Source organism: Thamnophis sirtalis, unplaced genomic scaffold (genome assembly GCF_051295495.1).
Source record: "Thamnophis sirtalis isolate CommonGarterSnake01/CBP01778 unplaced genomic scaffold, rThaSir2_p1.2 scaffold_6, whole genome shotgun sequence".
Lineage (NCBI taxonomy): Eukaryota > Metazoa > Chordata > Lepidosauria > Squamata > Natricidae > Thamnophis > Thamnophis sirtalis.
In genome coordinates, this window is record NW_028261386.1 from 64718891 (window position 1) to 64742815 (window position 23925).

Genomic DNA, 23925 nt, shown 5'->3' on the forward strand with positions numbered 1-23925 from the left:
TCAACCGCTTCACGGAGTTGGCACGGGGCAGACAGATACAATTGTGTATCGTCCGCATACTGGTGGTATTTTATCCCGTGCCGTCGAATGATCTCACCTAGTGGCTTCATGTAGATATTGAACAGGAGGGGGGACAGGACCGAACCCTGCGGCACCCCATAATTCAGGGGCCTAGGGGTCGATCTCTGCCCTCTGACCAACACCGACTGCGACCTGTCTGAGAGGTAAGAGGAGAACCACCGTAGGACGGTGCCTCCCATCCCCACCTCCCGCAGTCGTCACAGAAGGATACCATGTTCGATGGTATCGAGGGCCGCTGAGAAGTCAAGGAGCACTAGGACAGAGACATGACCCCCATCCCTGGCTCTCCAGAGATCATCGGTCAGTGCGACCAAAGCGGTTTCCGTGCTGTAGCCAGGCCTAAATCCCGACTGAAAGGGATCTAGATAATCGGTTTCCTCCAAGGATCGCCAGAGCTGAGAGGCCACCACTTTCTCAACAACCTTCCCCACAAAGGAGAGGTTGGAGACTGGACAATAGTTATTTAAAACGGTTGGATCCAAAGATGGCTTCTTCAGGAGGGGTCTCACCACCGCCGCCTTTAGAGCGGGGGGAAAGAACCCCTCCCGAAGGGAGGCGATAACTACCACCTGGATCCAGCCCCATGTCACCTCCCTGCTGTTAGCAACCAGCCAGGAGGGGCATGGGTCCAGCACACATGTGGAGGCACTCACAGCTCCCATGGCCTTGTCCACTTCCTCAGGGGTAACAAGCTGGAAATCAATCCAGAGATGTCGCTCCAGATTCTCCCCTGGTGCCTCGGCTGGCTCTGCGCAATTGGAGTCCAGGTCCGCCCGAAGCCGAGCAACTTTATCCGTGAGAAATTGGACGTATTCCTCAGCTCTACCTCGCAAAGGATCACTCGTATCCCTCCTATTCAGGAGGGAACGGGTTATCCTAAACAAGACGGCTGGGCGCGACTCAGCGGAAGCTATCAGAGTGGCAATATGAGTTCTTTTTGATGTCCTAATTGCCCGAAGGTAAACTCTGATGCAGGATTTTAATAGTGCTCGGTCTGACTTGGACTTACTGGATCTCCAGCGGTGCTCTAGGCGTCTCTTTCAGCGCTTCATCTCCCGGAGTTCCTCAGTAAACCAAGGAGCCCTCCTGGATCCACTGCCTCAGATCGGCCGTAGAGGCGCAATCCGGTTGAGAGCCTCTGACGCTGCTGAGTTCCAAGCAGCAACCAGGGTCTCCACCAGACTGCAGGCGAGGGTATCAGGAACAACACCAAGCACTGTGTGAAAGCCCAAAGGATCCATAAGGCGCCTGGGGTGGAACCACCTAATTGGTTCCTCCTCCCTACAGTGGGGGTTTGGCCTCCGAAAGTCAAGCCTCAGTTGGTAGTGGTCCGACCATGACAGGGGTAAGATCTCACTACCCCTCAAACCAAGATCACAACTCCACTGCTCCGAGAGGAATACGAGGTCGAGCGTGTGACCCGCCGAGTGAGTTGGGCCCCGGATTACTTGGGCCAAGCCCATGGCTGTCATGGAAGCCATGAACTCCTGCGCTCCATCAGAGTGCTCGCCGAGCAAAGGCAAATTGAAGTCCCCCAGAACCATAAGCCTGGGTAACTCAATTGCCAGTTCGGCTACTGACTCGAGGAGCGAGGGGAGGGCTGTTGCAATGCTGTTGGGAGGCAGGTATGTTAACAACAAGCCCACTTGACCCTCAAGGTCCAACTTCACCAGCAAGGACTCACACCCGACAAGCTCCGGAGCAGGGATCCTACGAGGAGCTAGAGACTCTCGGATAACAATAGCCACTTCCCTGGGGTCGCGGCTTATGAAGCACCTGAAAACCCTCTGGGCACATCTCAGTGAGGGGGATTCCTCCCTCCGGGCCCAGCCAAGTTTCAGTAATACATGCCAGGTCTGCCCCCTCGTCTAAAATTAGGTCCCGGACCAGGGGAGCCTTGTGAACTACAGACCTGGCATTTAGTGAGAGCAGCCTGAGACCAGGGTCCTGATTACTCACGCCATCTGGCCTTGGAGTGGGACTAATGGGGCCGGAAGGAGGGATCTCTGTAACGTAGCGAACCCTCCTTCCCCGGTAATGGCTAGCCCTAAAGTCCCCACCATATCAGCCCCTCCCTGTTAAGACCGTAATGTTCCGGCCCACTCCCGTGTCCGTGGTCGCTTCACCCACCCCCATAGTCCCCGCGTTCCCCAGCAGGCCCTTCGAATCAATTATCCTGAGATTGGGAATAGGCCCAGATCCCCCCAACACTTCTGCAGAGCACTCAGTGTGGGGGAACCCGATTCCAACCCCAATCCTTGCATACACACCCAAGCACTCACTCACTCAACCCCACAGGAAATTTAAAAGTTACAACAATATAATATGAAAAAAAGGGATGACACTAAGTTAAAAAGGTGGGATCATTCACTCACAATCACACACATCCTCACTGCATACAAGAGAAAATTGTGCAGGTATTAAAAAGATGTTAAAGTTGGGCGAGTAAATCCATACGTAGAAACGTAAGTTCATGGAACGAAGGCACCGTAGCCCGGTCAAGGCCGACGAGGTATAAGGGAAATAGGGTGACCTCTTTCTCTGATAGTCTAATGTAAGAGAAGTAATAGTCCAGGTGGCTAAAATAAAGTTCCTGAGATGGTAATGGATGGCGATGATCATAGTAGTGGTCATAGTCCGGGAACAAAGATAAAACTAAGAGTCCAACAGGCCAGGTCCATAAAAATGAACCGGGGGAGCCAGCTAACGTAGATAATAAAGGTGAAATACTGCAAATGCCTCCAAGCGACCACAGTCTGCAACGTCATAGTAAAGAGGCTTAGATAGAATGAACAAGCACTCTTCCCGTTGGTAGTCCAGGAGTCGAAATAGGAGGTAATAAAGCTGTCAGTACTGGTAGTCCACGGGCCGTGAAAGGTGGTAATGCTGGCAGCAGTTAAGGCCAAGAGAACCAGTCCAAATGTCCTAGAAATATAAGGGCAGTCAAATGGTTAAAGCCCAAGATGATAAGGGACCAGTATTGATAAAGGGGACAGCGTTGGTGGAAGTGTTGACGGAGAAGGCAGCGTTGCTGGAGGAAATAATGTTGAGGGGAGGGGCTATAATGGTGGAAAAAGCCGCGTTGATGTAGGGGGCAGCGTTGGTAGCAAAGGCAGCGTTGATAGAAGGAGCAGTACTGTTTAAGAAGGCAGCGTCGTTGGAAGAGCTGAGCAAGATATGAGGGGGGTGGGGATCCAGAGAAGGCTATGGCCACGGCAGGCTCAGCCAGCCGCCCGATTCGCCTAATCCGGATAGGAGCCCTGTTTGATCTCCTCCTTTCTAAAGGCTGGCAAGGCTGGCAATAATTGGCCAGCACAGTCCACGCAACCATGAGAGGCTCACCAAGCTCACCCCACTGTAGTAGTTGTAAGGGGAGAATTGAAAAACCCCGCAGTCGCTCAAATCGCCGCAAAATGCTCCCAAACGCCTCCGTTTTCACTACGGGGCCGCCATTCTCACCGCTGAACACGCCGGGCCACGCTGGAGTTTTTGGTGTCCAAGGCTGGTGAAAGACACCGGTTCCCTTCGAGTTTCAATCCACACAGACCCCCTGCAAGTCGCTCATCCCGGAAGCCTCAAAAGGAGCGGAACGAAGCCGGTTTCTGGAGTTCCCCAGGGCTTTTTCGCCAGCTCGTATTGGAGCGAAAAAGCTTGGTCGCCATTCCGTTCTCTCGCACATGCGCATTCCTTACTGAAGGAACCAGATAGGGAACCTAGTCAATTCAGCTGAAAAACTATTGGACCTTAGTTTTGTTAGGATTCAACAAAAGAATTTAGAGAAGGTCTATTAAATTCAACAGAAACAGGATGAAAATCCAGGGGAAATCCTAGAATGCATTTATCAAACCTTTAGGCAAGATACCACATTAGATCCTGAGCTTGAAGAAAGTGAGAGAATGGTCAATATGATCTTCATTGGTCACTCTGCAGATGACATTAGGGTAAAAATAAATAAATAAATAAATAAATAAATAAAATACAGAAGAAAAAAGAGGGGGCCAGGAAAGGCATTTTTGAACTTGTGGAATGAGCATACAAAATGTATGTTGATTGGGCTCAAATTTCAGAGAAGAAGGACAGAAAGAGCCTTCCAGTTAGCAAGTTGCTGGAAGAATTGCCGAGAAGGGGCCAATAGATAGAATCCCATGCTCAGTTAGAGAAAGAGCCCTCCAGTTAGGAAGAAAAGAAAGCCATGAAGGTCTATGTGGCTTGAATAAATGGAAATGCATGAAAGGTCTTTGTGAAGAAAGAAAGAAAGAAAGAAAGAAAGAAAGAAAGAAAGAAAGAAAGAAAGAAAGAAAGAAAGAAAGAAAGAAAGAAAGAAAGAAAGAAAGAAAGAGGACAGGATGCAACGTAACGCTGAATTGCTGACAGTTGCGTTGTCAAATAATTCCAAAGCCCAAAGCAGAGGTCAATGTATTTGATGAAAAGGAAAAAAAAAGCCCACTGGCTTTTTGGACAAAAATGTCTCAAGACATGCCCAAATGCCTAGTTCCTCTTTTGGGATGTGATCCTATGCAAAATGGGAGTTACACTGTCCTTTGAGGAAGAAAAAATGGCCCTAAAATGAGGCACCCCGCCCAGATGAGATATGGCGAGTAATGGTGGTTCAAGAATTTAATCCACCAGGCTATGCATCTCATCATGTACCAATAATTATACAAATAAAGCCTCAAGCCATGCCTGTCTGCCTACCACCTCAAATACATAGAGACAGCCAAAAAAAAACAAACCTGTTTGCTTTTGGGGAAAACCTAGTAACAGATCACAAGAGGCGCCAAGGATTTAAAAAATTAACCTACCTTTTTGGTGAACATGGAGATGTGCTACTCCAATATGTAGATATCTCAGTAACCAGACAAACAAAGGAGATTTGTTTTAAAAAAAAACCAATCAATTGCTCCATTTGTTAATGGATAAGGGATACCGTGCCCCAAGGCAAAAAGCTCAGCTGGAAAAGCCCCAAGTAAATACTTAAGGTATATCATAAGTCGAGGTTAGAAGGCAATAGAAAATGAGTGAAAAGAAGCTGTGTGCTAATTCAGGATGAGGATTTCAAATTTCGCGCTTCTAGCCAAGCCTCCTTACACATCTACAAAGGGGGGTGAAAAAGAACCCTTTGTTTGGGGTTTAAAGCAGAAATGAGTGTAAAAAGCCCTGAAGTCAGAATTATCTCAAGCTCTGATAAGAAAAGGGAAGTTGGCAACAACTTGTGGCTTATCTATCCAAACAGTTAATGGAGGAAATTAACAAATTACACAAACCACGCAATTCAAAGAATTTTAGAAATGAAGGGACATTTATGGTTAACAAACCCTAGAATTTACAAATATGTGCCCAAGTAGCAAAATTATGGGCTATAATCCATGCATTAAAAGAGGACATGAATGAAAGGGTGAACTTTTGAACTGACTCTATATGCCTTCCTTACTTTGCTTATCAATACTGCTGATTATGGGGAAAGAGGTCTTTTAACAGCCTCAGGAAAGAAATTAAGCAAATGTGTGAATCACACTGTTAAGGAAAAGATAAGATGTGTTTGAAACCCACCTTAAATGGGTAGACGCCTTACACTTAGCTCTCTGGTCTGTAAGAGGTACCCCACGTAAAGGACTCTAAATAGCTCCTTAATCTCTCCAATCTGGATGGTCGGATCCAGCAGAAAAGGGAAAAGCAGCTGACAGAGAACCAAGGCTGTCAGCAACCTGATGATCAGAGCCACCCTTACATGACAGCTTATGCAGCATTGGAAATGCGAAGGGGACTGAGTTCCAGATATTCCAAAGCAGAAGAACTCCATCTTACATTGACCGCTTACATGCACTGTGTGCCCATGCAAGTGAAAGGTGTAGCATGTGTGCTCACGTAAACCCAAGGCAAGAACCTAGACTCCCTCCTGGAAGTCAACCCAAAGGATATTGTCCATTAGTTATTGATTTCACAGGCATGCCCAAGTGTGGGCTATATAAGGCAATGCTAGTCATAAATGGATGAATGCATTGACAATGGCACTTTAGTCTGTGTGATGCTCTACATGAAAGGGAATTGGGTTATCTCCTTTTGAAGTGATGTTTGGGAGACCTCCAGTTATAAATGCTAACTTGAAAAATCATAGAGGGCACCTAGGTCAAATAGGGGCCTCATGGGTGAACCAAATGGTGAGGGAACTGAATAAGCAAATACAAGAAATCCAGCAATACTATGTGCCCCTCAGTCCACCATTTCTGACCACCCCTAGTCATAATATTCAGGTGGAAGAAAAGTATAGGTAAAACACTGGAAAGGAGAAGAATTTGAAACCTAGATGGAAGGGCCCATATACTGTGGTGATGTAAGTAAAAAGTGTTGGAATCCAACAGGGGTGGGTTTCTCGCCCCGTTCCAACCGGATCGGTTGGAACGAGGCCGGCGGCGTCCTCACGCACGCACGTGGCGCGTGCACGCGGCGTCCTCGCGCACGCACGCGGCGCGCGTGTGCGTATTAGCGTCTGCGCGATGCTCCAGCTGCTCCTGGAGGATCGCGCAGGTATTTAGGTATTTAGGTATTTATTGGGATTTATATGCCGCCCTTTTCCCTGAGGGGACTCAGGGCGGCTTACAACCACAAGGAAGGGGAGGTGCAAGGTCAAAACAAAACAATATGTGAACAACAGAAAAGTAATAAAAACCCAACTTTCATTCAGCAGTCAAACACTCGGGCGGGTAATTAGGAGCCTATCCCCAGGCCTGCTGGGAGAGCCAGATCTTGAGGGCTGCGCGGAAGGTCTGGATAGTGGTGAGGGTGCGGATCTCCATGGGGAGCTCGTTCCACAGGGTCGGGGCAGCAACAGAAAAGGCTCTCCTCCGCGTGGTCGCCAGTCGGTATTGACTGGCAGATGGAATTCGGAGGAGGCCCAGTCTGTGCGATCTAATTGGTCGATTTAGGGAGGTAATCGGCAGAAGGCGGTCTCTCAAGTATCCAGATCCACTACCATGGAGTGCTTTAAAGATGGTCATCAGTATCCTGAAGCGCACCCGGAGACCAACAGGTAGCCAGTGCAGCTCGCGGAGGACAGGTGTAACGTGGGCGAACCGTGGTGCGCCCACTATCACTCGCGCGGCTGCATTTTGGACTAACTGTAGTCGCCGGATGCACTTCAGGGGCAACCCCATGTAGAGCCCATTGCAGTATTCCAGTCTAGAGATCACAAGGGCTCGAGTGACTGCTGTGAGAGCCCCCCGATCTAAGTAGGGCCGCAACTGGCGGACCAGGCGAACCTGGGCAAATGCCCCCCTGGTCACAGCCGACAGCTGGTGATCAAAAGTCAGCTGTGGATCCAGGAGGACTCCTAAGTTGCGGACCCTATCTGAGGGGTATAGAATTTGACCCCCCAGTCTAAGCGTTGGTGTATTAGCCAAATTATTGGGGGGGAAACACAACAGCCACTCGGTCTTATCCGGGTTGAGTACCAGTTTGTTAACACTCATCCAGTTCTTAACGGCCTCCAGACCCTGGTTCATCACGTCCACCGCTTCATTGAGTTGGCACGGGGCGGACAGATACAATTGTGTATCGTCCGCATATTGGTGGTATTTTATCCCGTGCCTCCGAATGATCTCGCCCAGCGGTTTCATGTATATGTTAAATAGTAGGGGGTGATAGGACCGAACCCTGGGGTACCCCACGTTAGGGGCCTCAGGGACGATCTCTGCCCCCCAACTAACACCGACTGCGACCTGTCCGAGAGGTAGGAGGAGAACCACCGCAGAACAGTGCCTCCCACTCCCACCTCCCGCAGTCGTCGCAGAAGGATACCATGGTCGATGGTATCGAAAGCCGCTGAGAGGTCCAGGAGAACCAGGATGGACGCATAGCCTCCATCTCTGGCCCTCCAGAGATCATCGGTCAATGCGACCAAAGCGGTTTCTGTGCTGTAACCAGGCCTGAAGCCGGACTGGAAGGGGTCAAGATAACTAGCTTCCTCCAAGGCCCGTTGAAGCTGAAAGGCCACCACCTTCTCAACAACCTTCCCAATAAAGGGAAGGTTGGAGACAGGACGAAAGTTATTTAAAATGGCTGGATCTAACGATGGCTTCTTCAGGAGGGGTCTCACCACCGCCGTTTTAAGTACGGCGGGGAAGTGCCCCTCCCGAAGGGAGGCGGTGACGACCGCCTGGATCCAGCCATGTGTCACCTCCCTGCTGTTAGCCACCAGCCAGGAGGGACACGGGTCCAGAATACAAGTGGAGGCACTTACAGCTCGAATGGCCTTGTCCACATCCCCTGAGGCAACTTCCTGGAACTCAACCCAGAGCTGATGTAACAGATGATCCTCCTGCGTCTCAGCTGGATCTACTGCGGTGGAGTCCAGGTCCGATCGAAGCCGAGCTACTTTGTCCGCCAAGAATTGAGCATAATCCTCAGCCCTACCCTGCAAGGGGTTTCCCGCCTCCCTCCTATTAAGGAGGGAGCGGGTTATCCTGAACAGGGCGGCTGGGCGTGACTCGGCGGACGCAACCAAGGAAGAAATATATGATCTTTTCGCAGCTCTTAATGCTCGGACATAGTCCTTGGTGCAAGTAGTTAAGAGTGCTCGGCATGCCTCGGACCTATCGGACCTCCACTGGTGCTCTAGGCATCTCCTCCGGCGTTTCTTCTCCCGGAGTTCCTCGGTGAACCAGGGAACTCTCCGGGATCCACTGACCCGGAGGGGCCGTAGTGGCGCAATCCGGTCGAGATTGTTCTGCGCATGCGTGGAAAGCGCGAAATTCAAAAAAACCGGGTAAGGAGCGGGCGTGAGTGTGCGGGCGCGCGCGGGCGCGGGGGGAGGGCTTCGCCGTTCCCGGAAGTTACTTACTTCCGGGTTCGGCGACCAACCGGATCGCAGGGACCGGTGCGAACCGGTTGAAACCCAGCCCTGGAATCCAAGTTTTGGATTCACTGGACTCAAGTTAAGCCAGCTGCTGATGAGTATTGTGAGGCAGACCAGGATGAAGCCCATCCTCTAGAGACATGCTTAAAGAAACACCTCCTATAAGCTTCCCTACCGGCAACGGGAAGCTCTTACGGGGCAGAAGAAGCCCTATTGAAGTCACTTCCTGGAAGCTGACTTCTCAACGTACGGCTGAAGATTTGGAGGAGGAAAACAACGTTCCATTTATTAGATATAAGATGTATTAGAAAGTTTGAACACCTGTCAGGAAATGGCAAGCCAAGTATTCATAGTCATAACTATTCTATCTCTCGCTTTAGTGAATGTACTTAATTGTTGTATTGCATATTCATCCCCCAGGAATTGCCCCTCCAGAGGAAGACAGTTGCTGAGGCTAAAATCATTGACTGTGACAAAGAGGAGTGTGAATCGTCTGATGACACTTATGTTTGAGGAACCATGGGGATGGGTTCTTTGCAGTATAATAGGAATTTTTGGATTGTGGGTAAAATGTTTAGCAAATAAGATTTGGTTTTATAGATTGTCTAAAGCTGATATTGCCCTTCATCAAACTATATATATCCCCTGCCTTCTTCCTGACATGGTGATTCAGTAGGCTAAAAGAATTGTGTTAGAAGAAGTTTTGTGTGAGGGACAATTATGAGCCTTTTGTGGCTCTGGCTGTTATTGGCAAAGAGCTTGCTAAGTGATAATGTCTTAAATAGTAATTCCCAATGTTGCAAAAATACCCGAGCAACCCCCCTTGCTCTTGAAGATAGATCTGAGGATGTCAAAAATCCTGGAGAACAAGGTGGAATCAAGTTACAGGATGTGGAATAGGTCCGCTCCCATCAATGGCGCCTTGTTTTATGCTTGGAGATGGAACCGTAAGCCAATCCCTAAACTCATGACAAACCCTGTAAGATAAAAGGCAGAGCATAGGGAAAATGGGCCCCTGCAACAATTGAGAAAAGGGAACTATATGTTAAGAGTGCTGGGTCAAAGAGTGTTAAGAGTGTTAGGTCAAAGCTTAATCAATCGGTCTGACTCTGACCTAGGCCAAAAATGCTGGTTGTGCTTGTCTACAACCTCTTCATCTTACAATGCTGTTCCAGTTGAGCCATATTTTGGGGAAATGATCAGAGCTACGATTGTCTTTGACAAGGGAGGTAGACGGGGAACTAAAATGGCAGAAGCTCGGCTACATGGTGATCTCTAAGGAGCTCACTTAAAAGACTGGGAATGAGCCGTCTCCCCATCGTTGGCCCCATAGCAGTTGGTGTAGAAATTACAGGGTCACTCTCCTTGTGCATCAAACGATATCAGGAGCCTAGCATTCCTGTGGGGTCACTATCAGAGGAACAATGTCCATCTGAAATGTATCTTGCCCCCAGGAAAATCCTTGTAGACGTAAAATTGCCTTGCAGCATGCCTTCCTCTGCTCACAAAATCTTCCAACAGAAAGTCACTTTCTCGCTCCCACCTCCACTTGTTTTTAACCCGAAGGGAGGGGAATCTGACCACTGGAAGCTGCCCAAGGCCACCCTGACTTCCCGTTTGGCTTTCAAAATAATCCAATACGGGAGTTTGTGTTTACTTTTGCAATATCTCTTTGAAGGACCAGACCTCAGGAATAAATTAATGGATCCTAATCAAGAAGTTCCATTACAGCCCCTGACTGGTATGTTCCTAGCAGGAACCTTACAAGTCTGGACTAATGGAAGGAACCTCCGAGTCCATGCCTTCTCCGTGAACATCGGCGTATGTGTAGGAGAAAATTGAGTTTTCTTTCTATGTGGGAGAAATGCTTATCTATGTTTACCAACCAATTGGACTGGCACATGCACTCTAATACACCTCCTCCCTAAAATGGGTGGTAAGTAGGGCACAGACCTTCCCTGTACCCCTCATGGGACATGTCCAGAAAAAGAGTGCTGCTCCTAATTCCACTATCAGCAATTTTAGGAATAGGGACAGCAGTTGGAACAGGTGTAGGTGGAATAACCCATTCCATTACACAGTTCATGCAAATGTCAGAAGAATTCCAAGAAAGCCTGAACCAAATTGCTGGTACTTGGTTGAAGTACAGGACCAAATAGATTCCTTAGCAGCCGTCGTGTTACAGAACTGGCAGGCCAATGATCTTTTAACTGCTGAAAAGGGTGGGCTATGTGTATTCCTGGGAGAAGATTGCTTTTTCTATATGAATAGATCAGGAGCAGTCTGGGGGGTATTCCAAGAACTATGGGATTGAGCTTCCTCTATTGGTCAAAAAGTACAAGGAACAGATGTGTGGTTCTCTTGGCTGCCGAGAACAGGTTGGATTAAGCAAATGCTATTTCTTTTATTATGTGGAATCGCAAGTTTAGCATTCCTCCCTTGCATAATATCCTTGCTTAAACAGCTCGTTATGAGGTCTGTAAAAGAAAATACGGGTTGAAAAGGAGTTAATGATAATGGAAAGCCTAATCCCATATACTTTCAAGGAAGATGAAGCTTCAGATACTAGCTCCTATATTCAAATTGCACTCTTAGAAGTAGAGAAAGTAATAGCAATAGCAATAGCAGTAGACTTATATACCGCTTCATAGGGCTTTCAGCCCTCTCTAAGCGGTTTACAGAGAGTCAGCATATTGCTCCCAACAATCTGGGTCCTCATTTTACCCACCTCGGAAGGATGGAAGGCTGAGTCAACCCTGAGCCGGTGAGATTTGAACCGCTGAACTGCTGATCTAGCAGTAGCCTGCAGTGCTGCATTTAACCACTGCGCCACCTTGGCTCTTTGTGATTCTGGAAGATAAGCAATTCCAGTGATTCTGGAAGATAAGCCCTAAGATGTGTATTGCTTGTATGCTTGCTTTTATTTGCTTTTCTGTATCCTGCATGCTTATATTATTAATCTAACAGGCTAGACGCAATTGTGGGTATTAATAGAGTCTAGAAGGGGGAGATACCTGAGAGACCGCCTCCTGCCATTTACCTCCCAGAGACCTATAAGATCGCACTGATTAGGCCTCCTCCGGATTCCATCTGCCGGTCAATGTCGGCTGGCGACTCCCCGGGGGAGGGCCTTCTCTGTAGCAGCTCCGGCCCTATGGAACGATCTCCCCGTGGAGATCCGGACCCTTACTACTCTCCTGGCCTTCCACAAAGCGATTAAGACCTGGCTGTTCAAGCAGGCCTGGGGCTGATTTGATTTCATCTAGCCCCATCCTAAGCTACATGAATGTTGTGTAATTTTTAATGTCTGTTCTTTTGAATTTTTATATGTTCCCCCTCCCTGTTTATCTGTAAGCTGCCCTGAGTCTCTCGAGAGTGGGCGGCATACAAATCCTAATAAACAGTAAACAGTAAACAGATAAAGTAAAATAAAATATGGATTAAAAAATATAAGAATGAAGAAATAGCATAACAGGGACAGTTAGAATTTGCTTAAAGGAAGTGTCACCATTCACTAACCACAAGATGTTCTAGCCAACGTCCCTATGTCAAAACCTATGTCAAAAGTCCAAACCACAAGGTTCAATTAAAGTTCATTAATGACACGTAATCCATACCTGTAACAAAAAGAGAAGTAAGACCCCATCTCCTTCTAAGGCTTTCTCCTCATGGTAACCACTAAGAAATGAATTAAGAGTTTCCATGTTATGCTGCCTTTGAGAATGTATAAGAATGTGTGCTTCGATAATGAAGGTTGTTCAGAACTTGCAATGCTAGCCATGGGCAAACTTTCTGAACCTGGCTGCCAAATAAACTTTTCTTGTATCCTGAGAAGTCTAAAGCCTGTCATTTTCTGCAACAGACCCATTTTTGCAATAACACTCTTCTGATTAAATGATTTTGAAAGTATTTGTGCGTTTTATTTTTATCATCCCATAGGAATGTATGTCAGCCTGCTTGCACATCATGGCCTGCTAAGGTCAAAATTCTTTTATTCTTTAGCTCTATCCAATCCTTTACCAATGTTATTGTTACTGCTGATGCGTATAAATCCCAATTTGGCAATGCTAAGCCTCCCCTCTCCTTGCTGGCTTGCATTGACCTTAGTTTAATCCTCAGTTTTCGTCCCTACTAAATGAACCTAGCAGTTATTTTATTTAATTCTTGAAATAACTTTTTACCTGGATTAATAGGTGCAGCTTACAACAGGAATAGGATTCTTGGTAAGATATTCATTTTAATTGTCGCTATATGTCCCATGAGTGATAACTGAATATTTTTCCAATTTTCTAAATCTTTCTTTATTGTCTCACTAATTTATTATGATTATTGTCTTTAATTGTGGAACATTTTGCCGACACCCAGATACCCAAGTATTTTACTTTTTTAGTTGTTTGCACATTCTGGTTGCTACTTCCAGTTCCTCTTCTTGTTTTTTTGTCATGTTCTTGGTTATCATTTTTGTTTTGTCTTTATTGATCTTTAGTCCTGCCACTTCGCCATATTCTTCTAATTTTTGAATTAATTTCAGGCTGGATTCTAATGGGTCCTCTAGAACAAATACTAAGTCATCGGCATAGGCGTGGGCCTTATATTCTTCATTTTTGAATCTTAAACCTTTTATTCCCTGGTCTTTCCGAATTTCATTTAGTAAAATTTCCAAAGTTAATATAAACAGCAAAGGAGAGAGGGAGCATCCCTGTCTGACTCCTTTTTTTTATTTCAATCTTTTCTGTTAGATCTCCATTCATCAGAACTTCGGCTGTCTGAGTGTTATAAAATCCTTCTATCATTTTTATAAATTTTTCTCCAAATTTCATCTCGTCCAATAGTGTTATTATAAATTTCCAGATTACGTTGTCAAATGCTTTTTGTGCATCAAGGAAAACCAGTACCATTTGCTTTTCTGGATGTGCCTCGTAATACCCTATTATGTCTAGGATGACTCTCATTTTTTAATGTGTCTGTGGGGTAAAAAATCCGTTTTGGTCCAGATGTATTCATTCATTTAAAATCTGTTTAATTCTTCCTGCCATAATTGCTGCAAATATTTTATAATCGGAGTTCAATAATGAAATTGGCCTGTAATTCTGAATTTCTTGTAGATTGGTTTCTTCTTTTGGGATTAGCGATATTATTGCTTCTGTCCATGATTCAGGTATCTTGGCTTTTCCTAAAACTTCATTAAACATTTCCATTCCTAGCTCTTCCAATATTATTTTGTTATATTTGTATAACTCCACCAGTATTATGTCTGGTCCTGGGGTTTTATTATTTTTCTGGTTTTTCAGGACTAATTCCACTTCGGCTATCGTTATTGGCCTACTTAACGCCTCGCTTTGTTTTTTTGAGATTGGTGTTATCTTTTCTGTGTTTAAATAATGTTTTATTTTGATTTCCTCCATACTATCTTGCGCGTATAGTTTTGCGAATTATTTATGGATAATATGCTTCTTTTCTTCCACCTTACATTGAATTCTTCCCTCATCATCTTTTAATTGATATATCACCCTTTTTTCTCTTTCGTTTTTCAATCTGTATGCCAGCCATCGTCCAGGTTTGTTGGCTTGTTCAAAGTAGTTCTGTCTGGCTGCTTTAATTTTCTGTGCTAATTCCTTTTGCATTATTAAGTTGATCTTATGTTTTATCATCTCTCTTTTTTCTTTTTTAATTTTATTCTTTGGATCTTTCTGTAGTTTTTCTTCGGCTTCCCTAAGTTTTTTTTGCATACATTCTTGTTGCTCTTTTTGTTTTCTAGTTTTCCTCACCATGTAGGCAATCGTAAGGCCTCTTGTGTATGCTTTCATAGTATCCCAGAGATTTTGAATTGAGGTGTCTTCTTTTTTATTTATTCTAAAGAATATTTTTAATTTTTTCTCCAGCATTTGAGTGTATTCTATTTCATTTACAATATTTGAATTCATCATCCATCTTTTTCTTTGACCTTTCCATCTTAATTTTATTGGATTATGATCTGCCCCTCATTTGCTTCTATTTCAATTTCGTCTAATTGATTACATAGACCAGATGAGATCCAAGCCATGTCAATTCTTGATAGGGACTGATGGGGGTTCGAATAAAAGGTATATTGTTTTCTTGTTTTGTTTCTTTCTCTCCAAATATCATGTAGTTTATATTCCAGTGCCATCTCAAAAAAGGATTTGGGTAATGTATTTTTTTGTTGTTTTATTTTTCTTTTTGCTTTCATAGTCCATTTTTTTATCCACTATTGCATTATAATCCCCAATTAAGCAAATGTTTTCATATTCTAATTTGTTTATTTTGTTATGTAATTTCCTATAAAATTCCTCTTGGTGCATACATGACTATTAATAATATCGGTTTTTCTGTTGTCTCTAATTCAATCATTAGCATCCTGCCTTCTTCATCAGAGTAGACTTCTTTGGAGTTTATTTTTTCCTTTATATAGGCTGCTATTCCTCTTTTTTTATCTGCCAGTGCTGTATATAATTTCCCTAGTTTTCTGTTTTCCAGTAAGTTCCTATGTTCCCTTTTAATATGCACCTCCTGTATACAGGTTATATCTACCTTCAGTTTCTTAAGTTTATTAAACATCTGTGCTCTTTTTTTTGGTACGTTCAGTCCATTCAAGTTTATCGAAATTATTATTTCTTGGTCCATCTTTAGATGGGATGTTTTTTGTTGCTTCTGATTTGTATCTGACTTTTTCCCTCTCGCGCCTTCCTTTTCTGCTCTCTCTCTGTTGTTGTCTCCTGTTTCTTTCCTTGTCTCCTGATATTTCTTCCTCTTGACTTCTACTTTCTAGTTCCTCTTTACTTCCTTGTTCTTCTTCCCCTTTGCTGTATTCTTCATAGAATTTCTGCGCTTCTTCTATATTCTCTATCTTATATCTTTTTCCTTGCCGAGATACCAGTACCCCTTCTGGTACCAACCATCTGTACATTATTCTGTTTTTATTTAACTGATTTGTTAAAAATTGGTATTGCCTACGTTGTTCCCGAATTCTCCGTGGAATCTGTTTAAGCATGATCAACTCTTTTCCCTGTAATGTAATCGTCCCTTCTCTGGTTTTTTTGTACACTTCATCTCGTTTTTTTAGCAAGTCATAGGTGCACTTCTCTTGGGAGCCTATGTCTTCTGGCATAATTAATATGCACATGGTAAGCTTCATCGATGTCCCCTCTCAACTCTTGTTCTTTTCTATGTAAAATTTCAGTGAAGATTTCAATCATTTTTCCTTTCAACTCTTCCTCCTTCTCTTCCGGTATGTTTTAGAATTTTAGGTAGAATGCAGTTCTTTCATTTTCAAGTCGGATTTTATTGATAGCTCTAATTCTTTATTAACTTGTCTATATTCCAGCTCCATTTTTTCCATCTTCTGATCTGTTTGTTCTACTTTTGTTTCGATGTTCTGGATTTTCTGTTCATTGATTGCTAAGGAATTCTATATCCTTTCAATTTTGTCATCCACATTTTTGATAGTTCCTTTCAATTCTCCCATTTCATTTTTCATTTCTTCATGATTTCTCCTTGTCTCTTCATGATTTGTAGTTGTCACTTCTTGGCTTTTCGTCAATGTCTCTTGTATCATCTAGAGCATCAATTGCATACTCTGCATTGTTGGTGTTGGTCCCATTGTTCCTGCCATCGTTCCACCTTTCTCCAGCCCCAATGCGCTCTCAATTGATCTTTGATTTGAGGAGGGGCTGTTGCTGAAATCATATTGGGTGTAGTTTTTTTCACTAAATTTACTGAAGTTGCCATTTTTATTCCATTTATCCTTGCCCACAATTGCATATAAATTCTACTTTACTTCTACTTTATCAGCAATATCAATGGTATAATTGTATATCTCAATATTTAACAATAATTAACCTTTCTTAATATCACGTTTCAATATCTAAACTTTCCTATATATTATTCTATTCTGTTTTTGATCCTTAATTAATATATATCATAGATTTATATATCACACTGTTATCTTATACAAATAGATGTCTCTTAATTGTATCGGTTATACAGGTATTCAATTCTAGTAATTAGTTTCTTTCTATGTGTATATATATATCAGCTTATGCCACCAATGGTTTTCTTGCATCAGACTTCACGGTTCAAATTTATAATCCACTAGGTGTCACCCTCTCCTCAGTATCACTGTTAGTGTCAGTCAGTTCATATAACAATTCCAGCAAAAAAGGGAAGTAAAGGGGGTGAGTAGAAACGCCCTCTAATTGTTCCAAAACAGTCCTCTCTCTACTGTCTCTGGCACCGTTCCAAATTCTGAAGCAAATAAATACCAAATACTTATAAGTTCAACTATTCTTTGGGAAAAACAAAATAGTAGAAGGAAGAGCAAGAAGAAAAAAGTCAACTACCAACCCGACTGTTACACAATCCTTTCTGTGCCTTCCAAATCTTCTCAACAGTTACTATGTTCTACTCCTGTTGTTCATGCTGGGTTTTTGTTCTCACTGTGGCCAATTCCTTCAAGTTATTCAGGCTGTCAATTCCAATTCAGTCTCTATGCTTTCACTTCTTTTTGGCAAAATTGAACTGCAAAAACAGTCTCCTTCCCGGCATCTCTTTCTTTCCAGCTCGCCCTCTCTACCAATTACGCGTTGTCCTCCTCTTCTTTGGGTTGTCAGTAATAGTAACAGATGTCTCGATTTCAACTGCTTTCTCTCTCTGCTTCCTTCTTATGCGGTCCTAACCAAATGGCAGGATAGATCTTCGTCCGTTTAGTGGGTTTTTCCTACCCGCTTATCACCCCAGCGTCTTCAGAGTATCCCCCTTAATCTGCTGGTCCCCTCAGGATCCACAGCGCTCAGAAATGAGCCCAAACCAAGAAGTTAGAGTTAGAGGTTGGAAGAGCTCCCATTCCTCCGCTCCAAGCACAATGACATCACCACAGGAAGTCAGTCCTCTATTTTGTGTTGCAGCCTGGGCAACCAAAATTGCCGTTTAACTAAATTCAGGGTTTTCAGGAACCCAAAGTGTCCTGCTTGTTTCAAGTCGTGGCACCTTTGTTGTACCTGTGGCCTCAGGGCATGTGGAACATGCAGTTTATTGCCTTTCCACATCAACCCATCTCGTTGCCAGTGTACCAAGAACCATAGGTCTGTGAGTAATTCAGTCTGTAAGTGACTTGTCAACTCTTTGGCTGTTGCAGCCGGCCACTGGGCTGAAACCCAGGCAGCGGGTTGTGTCTGTGGTGAGGGGGGAATGATGGCGTGCACCACCTCTTCCCAGAAGCTATTGTATTGAGGCATCCTTGACAACACATCTGCTAGAAAGTTTCTCCCAGCCGGAATGTACTGCAAGGTGAACCGGAAGTGTTGAAAGTACTGTACCTGTTTGGGTGACTACCTAAACGGAGCCTGGAGGGCATCAAGGTTTTTGTGGTCCATCCATACTTCAAATGGTATTCTACTTCCCTCAAGGAGGTGATGCCAGGTAACGAGGGCCAACCAGACCGCAAAGCCCTCTTTCTCCCATATGGCCCACCAACGTTAGGTTTCTGAGAGTTTGCATCTTCCAGTGTGGTTATATAGGCAAGCCACACCCTATGTTGGCGCAAATCTTTCCCGGAAGGTGGCTGTGGCTCTGATTGGCTCTGCAAGGCATCACAGCTGATAGTCAGGCTGATGACTTTGCCTCCTCTCACAGCTAACTTGTCAGGAGTTCCGGTTGCCCTGCGCTAGCCACCTCCCCGCCACACAGCTGATTAGCGCTCCAATGTAGGTTCTACTGAATGCTGCTGCAGCTGCTGAATTCACCCACTCCCAACACCAGGTGCTTCCCTCGCCCCCAGTAAGGCAAACCCTGAGGTTTGACACACTGGATGTTTCCACTTCTGTTTCCCTGTGCTAACAGTGGAAACGTTGCAGTTCACTCCTCAGATAGAACTATTGTCATTGTTGTTTCCAAAAAGATGCCTATCCTCTATCACTAGTTCTACTGGATCAATAAAAAGAATTTCAACCAAATTTCACCAAACAATAACCATTTATATTTGAAGAGAGCAGAAATTTGTCAGCTGTAATAATAAATATAACCCTACCTGTGCTTCTGATTTCTTTCATTTCAGAGCCTTTGGTTTCATCATAAAAACACAACACAGTTACATAGTAATATATGTGTTCATAATATTTTGAAATTATTGAGAACTTACTGGAACTGTAACTTTTGGTTGAATCCTATGAGAACCAGGAACTGAACAAACCAGTTCTGTTGTTTTTGCCCTAAAGCAAAGGGAGAGGGAGAATCAAAATTAAATGAATAATACATAATTATAAGATTTTCCTGATAATTTGCTAAATATTGTAACTAATGCAATTATAGAATGGTGGAAGTAGGGCTGTTTTATAGCAGTCTGCAATTTTGTGGAAATACAGTACAAAACACACATAAAGAACTTCACTCATTATGTTACTATAATTGTCAGCTACAGTTATAATGGTTTCCACTAAGGTCCTCTGTTCTGGCACAAACAGAAGTTTAATCTCATTGGTCGAAGGGCCTGACAGCTCTCTATAAAATGGCTGCTATCAGATTCAACCTTTGCTGGATTGTGCATACTTGTTCTGTTACAATAAAGAGCTGTTGTTGCCTTTAGCCTGAGTGTGCCTCTCCATTACCCAATCTAACACGGTGACGAGGATGGGATTGGAAGGCAACTAGGCGAACCACAAAGAGCGTAGCAATCCAGCAAGTAAATCCAGCTTGGAGCTCAGCGTGGCTTCGAGCAGCCATTTTTGAGCGGCAAACTCAAAACGCCTTCAGAACACAAAATGGCCATGCACGCCCCACTGACTTTGTATGACCCAGTGACCGAACACTGGGAGTCATATATGCTGAGGTTCAACTGCTTCCTCGAAGCCAACGACCTCATGGGCCTTTCTGAAGGCCGCAAGAAGAACATGTTCCTTGGTTACTGTGGATGGGAAATGTTCAAAACAGCCAAAGATCTCTCTAAGCCAATGCCACTAGAATCGGTCGTTTGGTCAGTGCTTCAAGAGACGCTGAGGACATACTACGCTCCCAAGCCGTCTAAGCACGTCCGCTGGGATGAATGTAACATTCACAACTAGAAGGAAGGGGAATCGATCAACGAGTATGTTGCGGCGCTACAAAAAGCCGCAGCGTATTGTGAGTTCCGAGACCTAGACGAACTTATTCTTGACCGCATCATATGCTGTGTGCAGGACATTAATTTACAGAGGAGGTTACGTGCCAAATCTAACCTCACTCTACAAATTGCCTTGGACGAAGCCAGGGCATCCGAATCTGCCGTCAAGTCTACAGAAACCCTGCAGCGCTAAAGCATTCCGCAAGACATGCAAAAGACCACATGCATACATCGCAAGGCTGCAGAGAGCTCAGAAGATGAAGATGACAGCCGCCGCATGTGCAGTAGCTGCGCCAATCCAGCAAGCAAATTTGAATCGTGGTTCCCGCCTTGCACAAGCTGCGGAAGAGACCATGCCAGATCAGCTTGCCATTTCTGCAATGCTATGTGCCAGCGCTGCGAGAGGAAGGGGAACATTGGCGAGGTTTGCAGAAGGGAGCACCCCACGACGACCTGGCAGCCAAGAAGCCGACCTAACTGCCAGCAGAGGCCCAACCAAGGGGCATGGCAGAAGCCACCATGGTGCTCAGAGAGTTACACCAGAGTCACCTACCACACCTCAATCGGCCAAGTCTGCACTAAGCGGCCAAAAAAGCTGAAGATCATAATCCTCATCAAGGGTTCTCCATGCGAGATGGAGATTGACACGGGGTCATCACTGACCATCATGCTGTAGTCTACACTCAAGCAGGCTATCCATAGCCTGAAGAAGCAGCATCTACGCCACCCTCACATTAAAAAAAAAAAAAAAAAAAAAAAAAAAAATTGCTGGGAACAGTGCCTGGGAGAGCCTAAGACCCTTGGATCCCACAGGACCGGTTGAAATTTAGTGGCTCGTATTTCCATCACAGCGGCAGCCTGGGTTACTCAACTGTGTGAGGACGGCGGCGACGGCGGCGCGCGGCGGTGAGAGCGGCGCGCGGGCGTTCGGAGCCTGTTCGGAGCCTCCCCTTACCATCTCTGGCCTTTTTGGCCTTGGGAACAGCGCTTGGGAGAACCTAAGACCCCCGGGCTACCCAGCTGTGCGAGGACGGCGGCGACGGCGGCGCGCGGCGGTGAGAGCGGCGCGCGGGCGTTCGGAGCCTGTTCGGAGCCTCCCCTTACCATCTCTGGCCTTCTTGGTAGCCCTTGGTGCTGCTGGTGAGCCCCCTGGCCAATTGCCTACTGGCCCCTGGTCCTATCATCTATCATCCATCCCAGAGCAGCGGAACAGCAGCTGCTGAGGTTGGAAGAGAAACGTGGAGGAAAATATGGAGGAAATGGCGGCGCCAAACAGCTGACTCACAGTATCACATTTTACATTCTCTTCTCCGGCCAGCTTGCTGACTATGCTGGAGCTAAGTAGTTGTGACTGAGATTGTGAGTCTTGGTGACTAGTGAACTGAGAGGGGTGAATTTTAATTTATCTTACTTTAAAGAAGGGGGCTGCCGGAAGCTGTTGGAGGCTGCACTGAATTTATGTATTGAATGGACGTGCTTGCTATTGCCTTAGACGCCCCCCCTTCCCCCTCGGATCTATCTTCGCTCACTGGACCATCTGTTGCCATTTTACTATTTATCATCTGCTGCTTTGCTGTCTACTGTCGTTGTAGCCCCCTCCGGACTTTGCTCCCTGCCCATTTAACTAGTAGGAGGAGTAGGACCGCGGCCAACTAGCGGGGAGCAATAGAGGATGGCGACTACAGGGATAAGGACTGAGCCCCGAGAATACCAGCATTTCTCCTTCCATTTCCAAGAGCGGTGCAAGTTAGCCTCGAACTCTGGTCCCCTACATTGGGGCCCTTATATGTCCTTGGGAAAGAGACTCTCGAATATACAGCCCGCTAACCTCCACCAGTGGGACAAGACTATACGGATGTTGTTTATGAACTTTGGAGTCTTATATTTAATCTCGCTTGCCTATAGCCACCTGATACACTATGCACTTTTGACTTGGTGGCTTAGGACATTTCCCCAGATCATAAGAAGGGAGAGGAGCAGACCATCGCTTCCTCCACTGTTCCCATATTATCATCACTAGTATTATATACTATAACTGCGCAATTTTAAATTGAATGTTGAGTGTATGGGGGCTGGCTGGAATTGAATGAATGGCCCACTTTTAGTAATTGTTACCCTTGTATTTTATATGTTTTAAATTTTTACGTGGGAATTGCTAGAGTAGATAAATGAGTATGTTTGACTCGGAGGACCTGCTGGGGAAGGCGGGAGGGACCGGGGTGGTTGGGGGGACCATGGACATGGGAGTGGGTCGGAGCATAGCGGTCGTGACAGGGAGAGGCAGATATGGCGGGGACCTTAGGGCTGGCCATTACCGGGGAAGGAGGGTTCGCTACATCACAGAGATCCCTCCTTCCAGCCCTAGGAGTCCCACTCCAAGACCAGATGGCGCGAGTAGTCAGGACCCTGGTCTCAGGCTGTTGTCGCTAAATGCCAGGTCTGTTGTCCACAAAGCTCCCCTCGTCCGGGACTTAATTGTTGACGAGAGGGCAGACCTGGCATGTATTACTGAAACCTGGCTGGGCACAGAAGGAGGAGTCCCCCTTGTAGAGATGTGCCCAGAGGGATTTCAGGTGCTTCATCAGCCGAGAGCCCAGGGAAGGGGTGGCGGTGTGGCTATTGTAATCCGGGAGTCTCTGTTACCTCGTAGGGTCCCTGCTCCGGAGCTTGTCGGGTGTGAGTCTCTGCTGATAAAGTTGGACCTCAAGGGTCAAGTGGGTTTGCTGCTAACGTACCTGCCTCCCAACTGCGTTGCAGCATCCCTCCCCTCGCTCCTCGAGTCAGTAGCCGAGCTGGCAGTTGAGTTCCCCAGGCTTATAGTTCTGGGGGATTTCAACTTGCCATCGCTCGGTGAACGCTCTGATGGGGCGCAGGAGTTCATGGCTTCCATGACAGCCATGGGCTTGACCCAAGTAATTCGGGGCCCAACCCATGCAGCGGGTCACATGCTCGACCTCGTATTTCTCTCGGAGCAGTGGATGTGTGATCTTGGTCTGAGGGGTAATGAGATCATACCCCTGTCGTGGTCAGACCATTACCTACTGAGGCTTGACTTCCGGAGGCCAAACCCCCACCGTAGGGAGGAGGAACCGACCAGGTGGTTCCGCCCCAGGCGACTTATGGACCCTCTGAGGTTCCAGACGGAGCTTGGGGTTATTCCTGATACCCTCGCCCACAGTTCGGCGGAGACTCTGGCTGCCGCCTGGCACTCGGCGGCGTCGGAGTCTCTTGACCGGATTGCGCCACTACGGCCCCTCCGGGTCAGTGGATCCCGGAGAGCTCCCTGGTTTACCGAGGAACTCCGGGAGAAGAAACGCCGGAGGAGATGCCTAGAGCACCAGTGGAGGTCCGATAGGTCCGAGGCAAGCCGAGCACTCTTAACTACCTGCACCAAGGACTATGTCCGAGCATTAAGAGCTGCAAAAAGATCATATATTTCTTCCTTGGTTGCGTCCGCCGAGTCACGCCCAGCCGCCCTGTTCAGGATAACCCGCTCCCTCCTTAATAGGAGGGATGCGGGAGACCCCTTGCAGGGCAGGGCTGAGGATTATGCTCAATTCTTGGCGGACAAAGTAGCTCGGTTTCGATCGGACCTGGACTCCACCGCAGTAGATCCAGCTGAGACACAGGAGGATCATTTGCCACATCAGTTCTGGGTTGAGTTCCAGGAAGTTGCCTCTGGGGATGTGGACAAGGCCATCCGAGCTGTAAGTGCCTCCACTTGTATTCTGGACCCGTGTCCCTCCTGGCTGGTGGCTAACAGCAGGGAGGTGACACATGGCTGGATCCAGGCGGTTGTCACCGCCTCCCTTCGGGAGGGGCACTTCCCCGCCGTACTCAAAACGGCGGTGGTGAGACCCCTCCTAAAGAAACCATCGTTAGA

General features: G+C 46.1%; 1 protein-coding gene across 1 annotated transcript in view; it reads right to left on the bottom strand.

The window, feature by feature from the left end:
• CATSPERE (catsper channel auxiliary subunit epsilon) overlaps positions 1-23925 on the bottom strand; it is a 146100-nt gene that overhangs the window by 115155 nt on the left and 7020 nt on the right. The window contains exon 3 of the mRNA XM_087718006.1: positions 19086-19155. Coding sequence (XP_087574132.1) covers positions 19086-19155 — 70 coding nt within the window. The remainder of the gene's footprint in view (positions 1-19085; positions 19156-23925) is intronic.